The sequence below is a fragment of the Rhinolophus ferrumequinum genome, chromosome 3 (genome assembly GCF_004115265.2).
Source record: "Rhinolophus ferrumequinum isolate MPI-CBG mRhiFer1 chromosome 3, mRhiFer1_v1.p, whole genome shotgun sequence".
NCBI classification, from domain to species: Eukaryota; Metazoa; Chordata; class Mammalia; order Chiroptera; family Rhinolophidae; genus Rhinolophus; species Rhinolophus ferrumequinum.
The window spans coordinates 69,423,077-69,438,148 of NC_046286.1; the positions used below are offsets into that span (position 1 = coordinate 69,423,077).

The 15,072-nt window shown below is 33.6% G+C and overlaps 2 protein-coding genes across 2 annotated transcripts in view; one reads left to right on the forward strand and one right to left on the reverse strand.

The window, feature by feature from the left end:
- The window catches only part of MAN1A1 (mannosidase alpha class 1A member 1), a 156,355-nt gene that overhangs the window by 28,059 nt on the left and 113,224 nt on the right, over positions 1 to 15,072 (reverse strand). The window lies entirely within an intron of this gene.
- LOC117019119 (chromobox protein homolog 3) lies at positions 10,978 to 12,086 on the forward strand. Its single transcript, XM_033100527.1, has one exon. It carries the CDS (start codon positions 11,081 to 11,083, stop codon positions 11,630 to 11,632), a length of 552 nt encoding a protein of 183 aa, XP_032956418.1. The 5' UTR covers positions 10,978 to 11,080; the 3' UTR covers positions 11,633 to 12,086.

Here is a 15,072-nt window from a genome sequence, read left to right on the forward strand (position 1 = left end):
AATACAGCATGTAATACATATAACATACAAACTATGTGGCAGTCGATTATTTATGTTATCAGTAAGGCTTCCGGTCAACAGTAGGCTATTAGTAGTTAAGGTTCTGGGGAGTCAAAAGTTAGACATGGATATTCAACTGTGTGGGGGGTTAGTGCCCCCAATCCCATGTTGTTCAAGGTTCAAAGTTACACGTTTCAATTTTTAACTTAATTTAAAGTTTCAGTATTCTACAAAGGTAGACTATATTTGTATTTCTTTGAAAATAAAACATCAAAACAAAAAATAACTGACTTTGGCAATTGCAATTAGAAACATGTCTTTAAAAAACTGAGTCACTATGATTCTTTTGAAAATGTAGAATACTATTTTGTTGCTTTAGAGACGCTAGTTTGAATGTAGTTTATTTTCAGTGGCAATATGCTTCCTCACCCTACTATACTCGAAAGCAAGAAGGTATAATTACTTACTGATCTCATAGCTCTGATAAGCAACGGGCATTATATGTTTTTCCTTCTCTCTCCTGGGAATGGTTAATAGCACTAGAGGAAAGGAACTGCAGTACTAATGACACTATTCTACTCACGTCTGAATCCCTTTGGAGAGCTGCTAATTCTTTTCCTAGAGCTTGTAATGAATCATGTAGCTGGACGGTTGTTCTAGATTGACGGTATATCCCTTCAAAATAATTTTAAATTGAGGTACCTAAAGTTATTCATTATAGTGACTGTCCAGATAGAATTCGGATCATTAACAAATACATTTGACTACTTAGTATAATCAAATGCAATAAAGAATTTACAGAATTAGAAATAATCGTAAAAAAAATCCACCAGATGAGTGTATAAACAAAGCATTAGTTATAAAATATCAATTAGCTATGACTCTCAATTTACTTTTCATTCCTGCTTGCTATTCTATGTAAAATGGGAAATGGATCAATAAAATTTTTTCTTGAGGATTCATGCCTGGATAATTTCTGATTAGCTTATCAGTAAACAAATTCCCATCAAGTTCATAGTTCAGAATATAGGTTACTACTACTTGGGGGCAATGGAGTTAACACGTTTTAGAAGAAAAAAATTCCCCATATTCTGTATATTATGGTAAAGCTTTACTTATGTATGCAAATGGAGGAGCACACGGGGATATTTAATTCAAAGAGCAGATAATCCAATATTATTCCTTTTGGATTTTAGCACAAATTAAAAAAGACTAATTAGAAAGTTCATGATTATTTCATTTAACTGTATTCCCAAAGCTAATTGATTTTGAGATTAAGAATTTCATCTTCACTTACTACAAATGCCTCCTTCCTGAAAAGGTTCACACAGTGCCATTCTTTTAGGTTTGCAGTCTAAAAGCTAACTAAGAGTTGGACCAAATTTCCAGGGACTGGCATTCTAAAACTAGTCAAGATTCTACTGTATCTCAGCCATAGAAAATTCACCTGGGGGTCTACTCTCCCAAGGGTTATAGGCAGGGAAAAAATGGCTAATAAAGGGCAGTCATTTGACTAAATTAATTCATAATATACAACTTTACTGCTTTTGAACAGTAGCATGTGTGTTAAATCTCCAAAGAATTTCCACATTTAATTTTTCAACCAATGGTCAAAATAATGTTTTAAAAGTCGGCACATCTTGCTTCATATTATAGGTAGTTATCTTACACAGAATTTGAAATAGAATATTCATTATTTTAGTTTATTCTCACCCTCAATACTGCTGTCTTTGTTTTTGACTATCGAGGATTGGAGGAGAGGCTGGGGATTATAAAGACTGAGATAGTGAGAAGCCCTCTCTAATTCCGCAAGTAACCTGCTCCTGAGGTCCAAAGATGCCAAAATTCTGTTTCTTAGTTGTACTTTGGATAAGATCTCCTTGCCTACCACTATCAACAGACTGTAAGGAAGTTAAATAGTTTCTCCCCAATTACTAAGCAACCTGGGTTATCCTATCTTTAGGCTTGGAGAAAGGCTCACAGTACTGATGAGGAAGCATTTCAGTACATTTAGGGTGTGTGGATATACACACACGTTTACTTTATTGTACTTCAAAAACTAAAGGAATCATATTCTACATGTTGTTTTAAATATACATTACAGTTTTCATGGTTATTTCCCTTGCGAATCAATGTATATCATCACTGCTGTTGAGTGCAAAGTATCTGATTGGATAAATTCTAATTTATTGACACATACATAGCCCTACTGATGAACACTGAAGCTAATTTATTTTCCTTCTTTCTTTCTTCCTTTTTTTTTTTTGCTGCTATAAACAATTTAGTGGTATGTCTAGTTCTTCTTTTTTTAAAGCTAACATATTCACACACAAAATGTCTACATAGATTCCAGCTGGCAGATGTCAGTTTAATTGTCTAAAGTGATAATGAGGATGAATTTGGGAATGTGTATTGAAGGCATAAACGTCCACTGTGTAGAGAGTTATTTCTCTTTACAGGGCAGGCCTGTTATATCCCACCACATTTGGTAGCCTCTAGGACTCTTGGGTTATCTCAAATTCATCTGCTGTAAATTATTGCATCAAGCTATAGACAAGCGTTTTTATCCAGACACTTTTCTGAAAAACCTCAGGATGGAATAGAAGCAAAGTATACTCCATCTTCAGAAATGGTAATTCACTAGTATTAGTTTGGTAGACATCCCATTCCTTTGGTTTTAGGTTTTATGTACAATTGTTCCATTGTAAGAGTTTAACAAATATCATAATTCCAAGACATTACTTGATATCCAAGACTATATAATGAAATCTGGCTGTTTATTCATGTCTTTTTCTGACTTTCATTCTATGGTCAGTAAATAAACTATGGATCAAGCTAAACTAGTTAGTACTACAGATCACAGGCTTTTGATTATCTAAATTCTGTTCTACAATCTCTTTTCGTAACCAGAATGTCCATGATTGCTCTCCTATACTAGACTCTAAGATCCTCAGGGACAGCGAATCTGTTTTATGCACCTGTGTAATCCCTAAGTCTAGGGCAGTGCCAACACAGAGAGGTGTTCAATACATGTTTCATTTAATAAAATTAAAAAAAATACATAATGAAAGGATTGTTATTGGTTTCCACCCGTAACTTATGTCTAAATAATATAATCCTATATTAGTGTCACCATGTAGCCCTGTTATAGACAATTTAAGAAAAACATCCTTTGTAGGCTGATCATGTCGGTTACTATCACAAACTTGAAGTGGTCTGAAGTTGTGATTTCTAAGAATTGAGATATAGTGAAATGGGGAAAATAAGGGCAGGATGGTAAGTTTTTATGAAGGCTAAGTTTTATTCAATTTAAATGATTGTGTTTTGTTGTGAATCTATGTCCTTCCTATTTTGGGGCTGTTAGGCCTACTTTTTTCATTTAAGATGAAATAATGATAGTGGGTAGTTTTTCTTTTTTGGTATCCTTTCTTGATGAGATAAAAACATTGGAAACTGAGGCCAGCCTCTCAGTAATTGGGGAAATATTACTTGGGCCATGAAAGCTAAAAGTCTGGCACCGTTGATCTTAAGATGCTGAAGCTATGGAGCAATTGCTATTGGAAAGAACATCTCACTATCAGTTATGCCATAACTAATGTTAGTTTTTGGCAGAAATTCTAAGGTATAAAAAAAGATAATATTAAATGATTTTTTTGAACACGTTAAAAAGTGAGCATTTTGCAGGTTATCTTGCCAAACTCAGCAAGTAAGATTGAGGCAGTCAGTTGACCATAATTTATTGAGTGCTCACTATGTGTCAGGTACTATGCAATGCAGCCATCAAACACTATAGGAAACTTGTTAAGGATTTTTTTAATGGTCAAGATAGCCTGATCTGAAATTTTAGAGCTTTGGTGTATCAATTGAAACTCAATTAAATTTTCGTTCAGGCACTTAAGTAGAGGTAAAACAGTTTTTGGAGAACCATTTCTGTTCTTCCTATGGGCATTCCTCAGAGGTCTTTAGGGAAGAAATCAAGTGGGTCTAATTAACTTTTAATAAAAGAAAGTGAACTTTGACTGGTATATGAAGCACATTGATATTCTATTACGAAGTTCAGCTGATCCGTCACTGTTGGTCTTTTCCAGATATTAACATACTTGGGAGTAATTGGAAAAGATTCATTCCCTGCTGCTTAATAAATTAGTTATCATTATACTTCAGAGTGGGCAATAAATTGCTTTTAAGGTAAGATCATTAAAATAAATGCTAAATTAAGACACTTGTAGTGGGAAAATGTAGCTAAATGCTGAAAATGCTATTCAAATTCCCAAATGATGAATTAATAGCAAGAAAGTTCAAGAAAATAGTGATATCTAGGTAATCAGGGCCAATCATTAGTGTGTTCTTTTAAGCTGCATTATGTAAAATCAGGTATTTGTCTTAATATCTAATGGAATTCTAACCAACTAAAAAAAGCACTTTGTAATTTAAAATGGTAGCTTTACTTAGTGTTGAATTTTTACTTAAGAAGTATCACACAAACAAAAAATGTCTGCGTAGCTTATGGTAAGAACAAACAGATTCAGGATTACTTGGAACAGATGCTGGAAAATAAAGTTATATCAAGTCACTTCATTCTTATTTTCCTGCCTTCTGCCTACAGATTATGGTTTAAAGGCTGTGGAAAACTGTGTTATAAAACAGTGTGGCAACTAAAGTTTTAAAGACATAAAGATGAGAAGAATCATGACAAAAGAATAAAGAGGACAATGCAGAACAAAGAGTAAAGAGGAAGAATAAATTGTTGAGGAAAACTCAACAAAGACAGGTATCCTCAACAGAACATGAACTGCGACAATAAAGCCAGTCTATTTTGTTTTGCCCCATCAGTGTCATCCTTACATAAAGCATAGTCAATGCAAAGGATAATCTGTGAATAATTAGTTGTATGCTGCCCTGTGACATCTTCTGTTCTTTACTTGCTACATGCTTAAACACATCTCCCTAACTGGAGAATAACACCTAAATAAAGAGATACATTTCTGTTTCTTTTACCACCATCACCCCCCTCAAATAGATGTTTGCACAGTACCGTGTTTCCCTGAAAAATCAGACCTAGCCGGACAATCAGCTCGAATGCGTCTTTTGGAGCAAAAGTTAATATAAGATCTGGTCTCATTTTACTATAATATAAGACTGGGTCTTACCTAAAATAATATAATATGAGACCAGGTCTTATGTTAATTTTTGCTCCAAAAGACGCATTTGAGCTGATTGTCCAGCTAGGTCTGATTTTCGGGGAAACAGGTTAGGTGCCATAATTTGATGAATGTTGGATTTATATATGGCAGAAACAAATCCATTTCTGACATTACTGTAATCCATATTTTTTTTTTCTAAAAAATTCAGGAAGTACTCTAAGTAAGGTTTAGTACTCATAGTTAAAATGTTTTACATGTATTGATGTTCACCTTGTAAGCTATATATTTTCAGTAATTATTGATTATATATTTTCAGTAATTATTGATTCTTTACATTATAGGAAAAAAAGGTAACTAAACTCCTAAAAACTTTTAGAAAATAATAATCAAAATGGGTAGTTTACCTGGCCTCAACTTTCGGTAGCCTTCTAAGTCTGACATTAACTTAAAAAATTGTTTCAAAGTACAGTTCACCCTTGAACAACACGGGTTTGAATGGTGTAGGTCCACTTATCCATGGATTTCTTTTCAATAAATACGGTAAATGTATTTTCCTTATGATTTTATTAATAACAGTTTCTTTTTTTCTTGTTTACTTTTTTTGTAAGACTACAGCATGTAATACATATAATATACAAAATATGTGTTAATTGACTGTTTATGTTATCAATAAGGCTTTTGGCTAAAAGTAGGCTATTAGTTAAGTTTTTGGCGAGTCAAAAGTTTTATGTGGATTGTTGACTGTGGGAGTGTCAGCACCCCTAACTTCTATGTTGTTTAAGGGTCAATTGTACTACGTAAATAGTCGGTGGAATTTGGATAGTATAAAACTACTTATTTCCTAGAAGAAATATTCAAAATATATGAGTGTTGACAGATATAACTGTAGCTTTTAAAAATCTTTATTTAATGTATGTGAGCTCTGTAAAATGAAAATGTCAGTATGGTATCTTGAGACCATACAATCATTCACATTTCACCTTTAAGGAAATAGATAAATGAGTGCTCACACTCAAAAAATTATAGCATTTGGTAAATTTATTTGTTAGAAAACATGATAAAATGCTAAAATGAAAATATCAAAATGGTGTTTTGAAATTAGAAATAATACTCTCGTTTTACCTTTAAGGAAAAGGAAGAGAGAGGGAAAGAGAAAAAAAACCTTCCTTCATTACTTTCTGCTAATGGAGTCTGGGCTTTACACTGCAGTAAGAGTACAATGAAAAGTGCTGGTTCAGAAAATTTTATATGTTACTTAGGCTCCAAACACTGCTGTGTTAACGTGCTGAGGAAAGGGTTTGGTGACATCATGCAAAGAATCTCTGAGAGATAGAGGAATCTGTAATTGAAAGGGAGAGGCTGACCATAGGACAAATTATATCAGACTCAGTAAAGACCAGACTTTCCAAATAGATCTGGTCTGAAAAGAAGTGCTGCAAAACAAAGCAATGCACTGGTAGGAGGATTCTAGGGTTTGATGGACTGGGGCTACTCTTGGTGCAGAATCAGTCTTAGAGCTTTGCTGAACGTCTTCTTTTTCCTTGAATGTCAATTTAAGAACAATAGCAATATTTAGGGGCTACTTTCTCCCTATTCAAAATAAAAATGTTCTCTTGGGTCCCATGGGCAAAATGTACATTCTTAGAATTTAAGATGAACTATTTCAGTTAATAGTAGAATGCCAATGTAAAAAATGCCCTGCTTATCTTGTAATATTAAGCACTAAGAAGAGAAAAAAACAGGATGATGAGACCGAGTATGAGGAGGAGCTTCTTTAGAAGGGCTTGTTGGGAACACTGCATGGAAGGGGAGGTCTTCAAGCTGAGACCAGTAAGATAAAAAAAGAACCTATCTGTGAAGCCCTACCTGGGAGTGGCTCCTGCAAGTGCCCAAACTACGAAAACAGAAGGCTGGCTGTGTGACTGAAGTTCAGTCAATGAGGGGACTCTTGTGACAGGAACACTGGAGAGCTGATAAAGGGGCAGATCACACAGGGGCCGCAGGCCAGAGCAAGCATTTGGATTTCTTCTAAGTGCAATGGGGAGTCACTCAAGGTTTCTAAGGAGGAGGTGATAAAATCCGACTTGAACATTTAAATGGTCGCTCTGGACACTGTGGGAAGAATTGACTATATGAAAGGAAGACTGGAAGTAAGCGAGCCAACAGGTATCCAGGCAAGAGACAGGTGGTGGCCTGGACTGGTACCAAGAGTAGGGATGGACTGATATCGAAGGATTCAGGCTACGTCTGGAGGTAAGACTTGTCAGGAAGAACTGGATTTGTGGATGAGGGAAGATAGGAATTAAGGATGATTTCTGGTGTTTCGGCTTTCGCAGCTGGGTGGATACTGATGCCATTTCAGAAGATGAGACTGAGGTAGGAGGGAGCATGATAAAGAAAAGCATGAGCTCTGTTTTTAGATTTTTCTCCAACAACCATAATTAACAATTGCAAGGAAAAAAAATTGATCATTGTAACTTTCTTTTTTTAGTTTCTTATAAAGATCAAGTCACTCATTTTGAGGAACTTTTTTTGCAATGGTTTTTCTAAAATTATTTTAAAATTATGAAAATAACATGTCCAAGGCAAAAATATGGAAAACATACAAAAGATTATGTAATGGAAAGGAACCTGCCCATATTCCAGATCCTATTATTATTTCTCAGAGTAAACATGATCAACAATTTATTGAAATCTCTTCCAAAATTTCTTATTGCATGGTCACAGACAACATCTAAAAAATACAAATGGAAGATTACTATATATACACAAAGGTTGGACAATTACGTTCGTGAACTTTGTTGCAATGATGTTGCCAACTTTTTTTGGTATCAGAGGGATTATTCATTATGAATTTGTACCAACTGGACAAACAGTTAACCAAGTTTACTATTTGGAAACGCTGAAAAGGCTGAGTGAAAAAGTTAGAAGATCTGAACTTTTCGCCAACAATTCATGGCTCTTGCATCACGACAATGCAGCAGCTCACACAGCACTGTCTGTGACGGAGTTTTTAGCCAGTAAACAAATAACTGTATTGGAACACTCTCCCTACTCACCCAACCTGGCCCCCAATGACTTCTTTCTTTACCCGAAGATAAAGGAAATATGGAAAGGAAGACATTTTGATGACATTCAGGACATCAAGGATAATACGACACCAGCTCTGATGGTCATTCCAGAAAAAGAGTTCCAAAATTGCTTTGACAGGTAGACTAGGTGCTGGCGTCAGTGCATAGCTTCCCAAGGGGAGTACTTTGAAGGTGACCGTAGTGATATTCAGCAATGAATATATACTATTATAAACAATGTTGCACATTCTTGAGTAGATCTCCAGGATAAAATCCTACAAATGGAATTTCCAGGTCATATAGTATGTGTTTAAAATTTAATGAACACCACCCAAATACCTTCTAAAGAATATACCCCAATACATACTCCTGCTAAGTGTGCATGAGAATCAATGTTGTAACTGCTAACTCTGGGCATTTGTCAAAATTTGTAAACTTGGTGAATCTGCTCGGTAAGAAAATAACATCTTAAAGCTTTTTTAATTTGCTTTTCTTTATATACAAGCTTCTCGTGTTCAATGCTAATGCACATCTTTTTCTGAGAAATACATGTTTATGAACTTGTTTTATCGATGTATTAGTGTTACTGCTTCTCCCACATCTATTATTTTTTTTATCAATTTAAAAAAATTACACAAATAATACATACTAATTATTATGAGCGAAACAATGTAAAGATGAACTGAGGAAAGCTAATACTGTGTCTCTAGCCCCTCGCAATTTCTCCCACCTGCCAATCCTAGTTAACCAATGTTATCCACCCACATGCACACAAACATATAAGTATATAAATACATCCATATATAAATATATGGATATATATATTTACACATACATATATGTGTATACACACACACACACACACACACACACACACACACACATATATAAAATCTCGAGTATTTGTTCTTTTCAATAAAATGGGATTGCATTAAATACATTAGTTTGCAAGGTACCTGTCTCAATTAGTAACTCATCAGACACCTCTCTAGGATAATCATTCTTAACAGTTGTATAATAATATTTGATAATATGGATAATCACATTTTATTAAACCACTTCTCTATTGATAAATATGTAGATTTCCTCTAATTTTTAAATACAACAATCATGCTACATTAACCATGCATATTCATACATCTTTCTAATGTTTTTAGAAAGAGCTTTCTATATATTGAGCAAACTTGCCTTTTATCTATCATGTGCTTTGCATTTTTTCCCAATCTGCTGCTTTTCTTTTGATTTTAGCATTTATTTTGATATACTAATTTTTATTTGGTAAAAATTTCCGATTTTTTCCCCTATAGATGTTCTGGGTTCCGTGCCCTATTTAGAAAGTCACCCTTCACCCAAAATTATGTTTTAAAAATCCTGAAAAATCTGTGCAATAACTTGTTCCTTTTAAGTCAGATTCAACAGTGACAATCAAAGTATTATTATATAAAAATAAATATAAAACATATTTTTTAAACTATAAGTTATTTTGGTTTCTCATGCCATTTAATACCTTTTTGTAAACTGTATTAGGCTCATCTATTCAATAGCTTAGCTAATTATAGCTACTGAATGTTTAAGTATTATAAAGTTAATTTCTCTTAGTATTTCTTTCTTTTTTTGATCTTATTTCAAAATTTTGCTGATTTATTTCTTATAGAGATTTAGTAGTTTCATCAATATTTCCCCATTAAGAGAGGAGGGAAAAAAAGGTGCATTTAAACAACAATGGAGAACATTTTATCCAGAGAATTTAGATAACAGAGAAGCTATGGTAAATCTGAAGATGGGCTAGATAATCTTTGAACTTATTTATGCATTTGAGAATTTTCAGGTGTGACCTTGGGCAAGTCCCTTAAGCTCTCTAAGGCAGCAATCTCTTGATCTTTAAAACAAAGTAAAACCTGCTCAACCCACCTTGTAGGATCTTAGCAGGATCAAATGGGATAATACACATGAAAGTGCTTTGAAACTATAAAGAGTTTAGTTCAGAAAAGTATTTTTATCTTTTGCATTAAGCAACTGACATTTAGCTAACCAAAAGAAATCTGTTTTCAGGTTTTTCCTTCAATTTTAGAGATGTCTACTCAAAAATAAATTCACCAAATGTTCAGTTGGAGTTAGAAATTATAGCACATGTAATACGGAAACAAAGTAAGGCATTCCCAAGATTTAAAAATGTAACAAATTGCTACTGTTAGTCAAGTTTCTTAAAGCAGTTTAATTACTGTACAACTACCAAATATGCAGCACTTTAAGAAGCTCCTTCATATCTTTCAAGTTTTCTAGAAAAGGTAAGCTAAAACACATTTCCAGTGGTTAAAGACAGCTGCACACACTGATGATATATTATGTGAATTAAGCAGAAAGAGTACAAAATCCTGTGCAGTGATCCCCCATCCACCACCCCATCAAGGTAAGCAATCTTAGTCTATTTTGGGCAGGTACAGTATATCCTTTCTGCAAGGGGCTAAATAATCAATTAGGAGCCCTTAGTGAATCATCCTTTAAAAAATTCATCTATTTATGAATATCCATATGCATAGGAAATTAGCAAAGATTATTCTCTTAAATTATCCTCTGCCAGAATACTTTCAGAATAATTTCCAAAAGATTTCCACAGAAATCTTTCTTAGGTCCAAACTTGCTCATAATGCCAACTACTTTGCTATAGACAATATGAAATGTCTGTAAAGGACATTAAGAATTGCAGACCAGCTGGTCCATTCGACTGTGGACCAATGGATTAAAACCCTATAGAGCCCCTCGGATGTGGCTCGAGCTGAAGGCGCGCAGGGCCGGAGACGCTGCAGACGCGAGACCCGGAGCACCTCCGAGGCGGTGAATAGCTCTTCAAGTCTGCAATAAAAAATGGCCTCCAATAAAACTACATTGCAAAAGATGGGAAAGAAACAGAATGGGAAAAGTAAAAAAGTTGAAGAGGCAGAGCCTGAAGAATTTGTGGTGGAAAAAGTACTGGACCGACGTGTGGTGAATGGGAAGGTGGAGTATTTCCTGAAGTGGAAGGGATTCACAGATGCTGATAATACTTGGGAACCTGAAGAAAATTTAGATTGTCCAGAGTTAATTGAAGCATTTCTTAATTCTCAAAAAGCTGGTAAAGAAAAAGATGGTACAAAAAGAAAGTCTTTATCTGACAGTGAGTCTGAAGACAGCAAATCAAAGAAGAAAAGAGATGCTGCTGATAAACCAAGAGGCTTTGCCAGAGGTCTTGATCCTGAACGAATAATTGGTGCCACAGATAGCAGTGGAGAATTAATGTTTCTCATGAAATGGAAAGATTCAGATGAGGCAGATTTGGTGCTGGCAAAAGAGGCAAATATGAAGTGTCCTCAAATTGTAATTGCTTTTTATGAAGAGAGACTAACTTGGCATTCTTGTCCAGAAGACGAAGCCCAATAATTATTTGCATTGCTTTTTATATATATTTATATATATATATAAAATCTCAGTCTTGGTTTTTTTGATTTATTAGCGTGAAGAAATAACATTCTAATGAAAATCAAGTTTGATATGTTTGTTTTGAAGTAGTATTGGGGGACTCGTTGGGGGGGTCGTTTTGCATCTATAGCACTGGTTACTTTGAACAGAAGCTTTCTGTAGTTGCTTCGTTTATCAGAAAAGAACATTTGATGCCATGGTATATTTTTTCCTCTGCGTTAAATAACAGCTTTTCTAAATGTTGGGGGAAATCTCCACTGTCATTACTCAGTCAGAATTTGTGTTTAACTCATACATGCCTAAGGATCATTCTGGGGTTTTTTGTTTATTTAGGGGGTTGGGGATGTGTATACATAGAAATGGTTTTCTTTCTTTTTTTAACATTTACTACAATAAAAAGCATTTCACGACCATGGATGAGCCCAAGTTTCTGGGACGCCATCGTTTACAGCAACCTTAGAAACACTTCAAGTGAAATTGAAATTTTTCCTGAAGCTTTAACCTTTGAAATTACATAGATAATTTGTAACTAATTGGGCAATTCAAATGAAATGTAAGCAGTTAAAATTAGATGATTTAAAAGAAGCCATATCAGACTTCATATCTACAGTCATATAAACGCAAGTTTATTTGCAAAATCCCTTAAAGGAAAATTTTATCACTACCAACAACCATCCCATCCAAATGAGAAAACTAGGCAAATCCTGGTGTGTTTTAAGTAGGCGAGCAAGACTTCCTCCTTTACAAGAAGTTGAAATCCTTTTGCTGTATTGACTAAAGGGTCAGTATTCATGGAATGTGTAAGACTTCGTTCATGGAACGAAGGTTAGAGACTTGGCAGTTTAGGACCTGCTGGAATAAATGGGTGAACCAATTTTTATGATCCAAGCTCTTTTTGACCTGCATGTTTTTTCTTAATCCCAGCTCATTCCTTACTTGTAGGCTTAATCTAAGTATTTGGATTACTGGTGCAGCAGAAGCCAGGAAAAACAATAACTGTAGTAATCAGAATGGTATTCAGCTGTATATTGTTTACTTTATTGTAAATACTGGTAAACAGTGGTCAATAAATAGTTTTATATTCCTTTAAAAAAAAAAAAAAAAAAAAAAAAAAAAAAAAAACCCTATAGAAAGTTTAGAGCTTAATTCTAAAGGGTAAAGATTTGATAACTCAGGAATTTAATTTACTTGGCAAGATTGAAGAGACATGGTGTAAAATATTATTTTTTAAATTACCTGAATTTTAAATTGAATTAAAATTACCCTCATATAATTTCTTGCTTCCAAATAAAATGGTTTCTATTTCATTCTCGGTAGAACTACCTGTAAATAATATTGTATAAAATGCAGATCATTTTCTTTTAATATTGCCATTTTAATTTGGTTTTACAATTGGTTATAGTTGTTTTCCAAGCTATCCTTTTAGAAGAGATAAAATGAGTTTTAGCCTACCTTCACTCAGGCCTCTTATTACTGTGTTTTCCCGAAGATAAGACCTAGCCAGACAATCAGCTCTAATGCGTCTTTTGGAGCAAAAATTAATATAAGACCAGGTCTTATTTTACTGGGTCTTTAATATAATATAATATAATATAATATAATATAATATAATATAATATAATATAATATAATATAATATAATACAATACAATACAATACAATACAATATAATATAATATTATATATAATATAATATAAAATAAAATACCGGATCTTATATTAATTTTTGCTCCAAAAGACGCATTAGAGCTGATTGGCTAGGTCTTATTTTCGGGGAAACAGGGCATCCTTTGCGTGTTTTTTTTTTTTTTTTAATACTACATGTACTATCATAGTGCTCTTTCCCCATTCTCTTGTAATGTATAGAGAACCTAAAATTACAGCAAAAAAGCCAAGCAGTAGGATTTTTTTTTTTTTTTGGTCAATGTAAAAATATATTGTGATGGAAGGAGAACTGACTCTGGGTGGTGAACACAAAATGTGACATATAGATGATATATTTCAGAATTTTACACCTGAAATCTATGTAACTTTACTAATAACTGTCACCCCAATAAACTTTAATAAAAAAAAATTAGATCCAGACTTTGTTTCCTTATTCAATTTAAAAAAATAAAAAAATACCTGTGCTATGTTTAAAAAAAAATACCTATAAATAAATGAAGCAGTGTAACCAAGGTCAAAAATAATAGTCCTTCATAGACTTATTGGTAATCTACACTTTAAAAATAGCCAATAGCTGCCGCCTTTAAAAATGAGGGCTTGATAGGCGTGAGGTTGTTTCTGTAATTCACTTCATCTTCACAACCCCCACGTAGGTAGTATTGTCTTATGTTCACTGAAGGAAACTGGGACTCAGCAAGGTGAAGTGCTTGCCTGTGGTCTTCAGTGAAGCACCAGGGAAGGGGTGGGTTTCCACACCAGGCCTGACTGTTTCCACAGTGTGTGCTCCACTCTGCACATACCTAGTATATCATGTCATTTTTCACATTCCAATACAAGTTAGGGGCTAATTAGCTAATTTCCTGAGTCTAGGAGAGCAAAAGGAATTTATTAGCAGTGATAACTGAGATATTACCAATTAGCATTTATTTGAAACAAGATGGTATTTGAAAAAGACGAAAATGATATATACAAAACTAACTCATAATATACATTTTTCTTTAAAATAAAACTCCCCAGTGTAAACATGCTGTAAGGAGATAAAAAGAAAAATAATGCTTATATAAATAATGCAGCAAAGGAAAACAAGTTTAGTTTTTTAATGCCTCCCAAACAAATTCTAAATATTCAGGTCAACAATAGTTACTAGATCCACGAGCCCGACACACTTCGTCAAAATCTGGTCTTCTGACCACCAAAAAAAAAATGTTTTTTTCTTTAAGAATCCAATTATTAATGGTAATTTGATATCATATTCTCTCTTAACATATATTCTTATTAGATATAAAATGTTTCAAGATATCAAAAAGCATAAAAAAGTAAACAGTAAATTTGACTTCCAATTCGTGCCCCATGCACTCTTTTCCAATTTCCTCTCCTCCAGATAATGTTTCTTGAATTGCATTCCAAAGATAATTTTTTGCATACAGTAACAAAGATGAATAAATAGTCACCTCTTTTTAACATACATAGTAGCTGACTAAACACTTTAAGATCATATTCTTGTTTCATGTTTAGAGTATTCAGACTCATTTTAAACACTTTATTTTTAATAAAAAATTTTAATTATACAAAGCAAAGCGAAAGTTCAATAAATGTTTAGATTTATCCATACACCCACCAGCTAGATTTAACAACTATTAATATTTATATTTATATTAATAATATATTTGCTTCACCTATCTATCTATATGTAAACATATTAATATTCTTTCGAGGAATTATTTTAAAGAAATAAC

Coding starts and splice junctions, on each gene's coding strand:
- LOC117019119 (XM_033100527.1), top strand. CDS start 11,081: ATGGCCTCCAATAAAACTACATTGCAAAAGATGGGAAAGAAACAGAAT.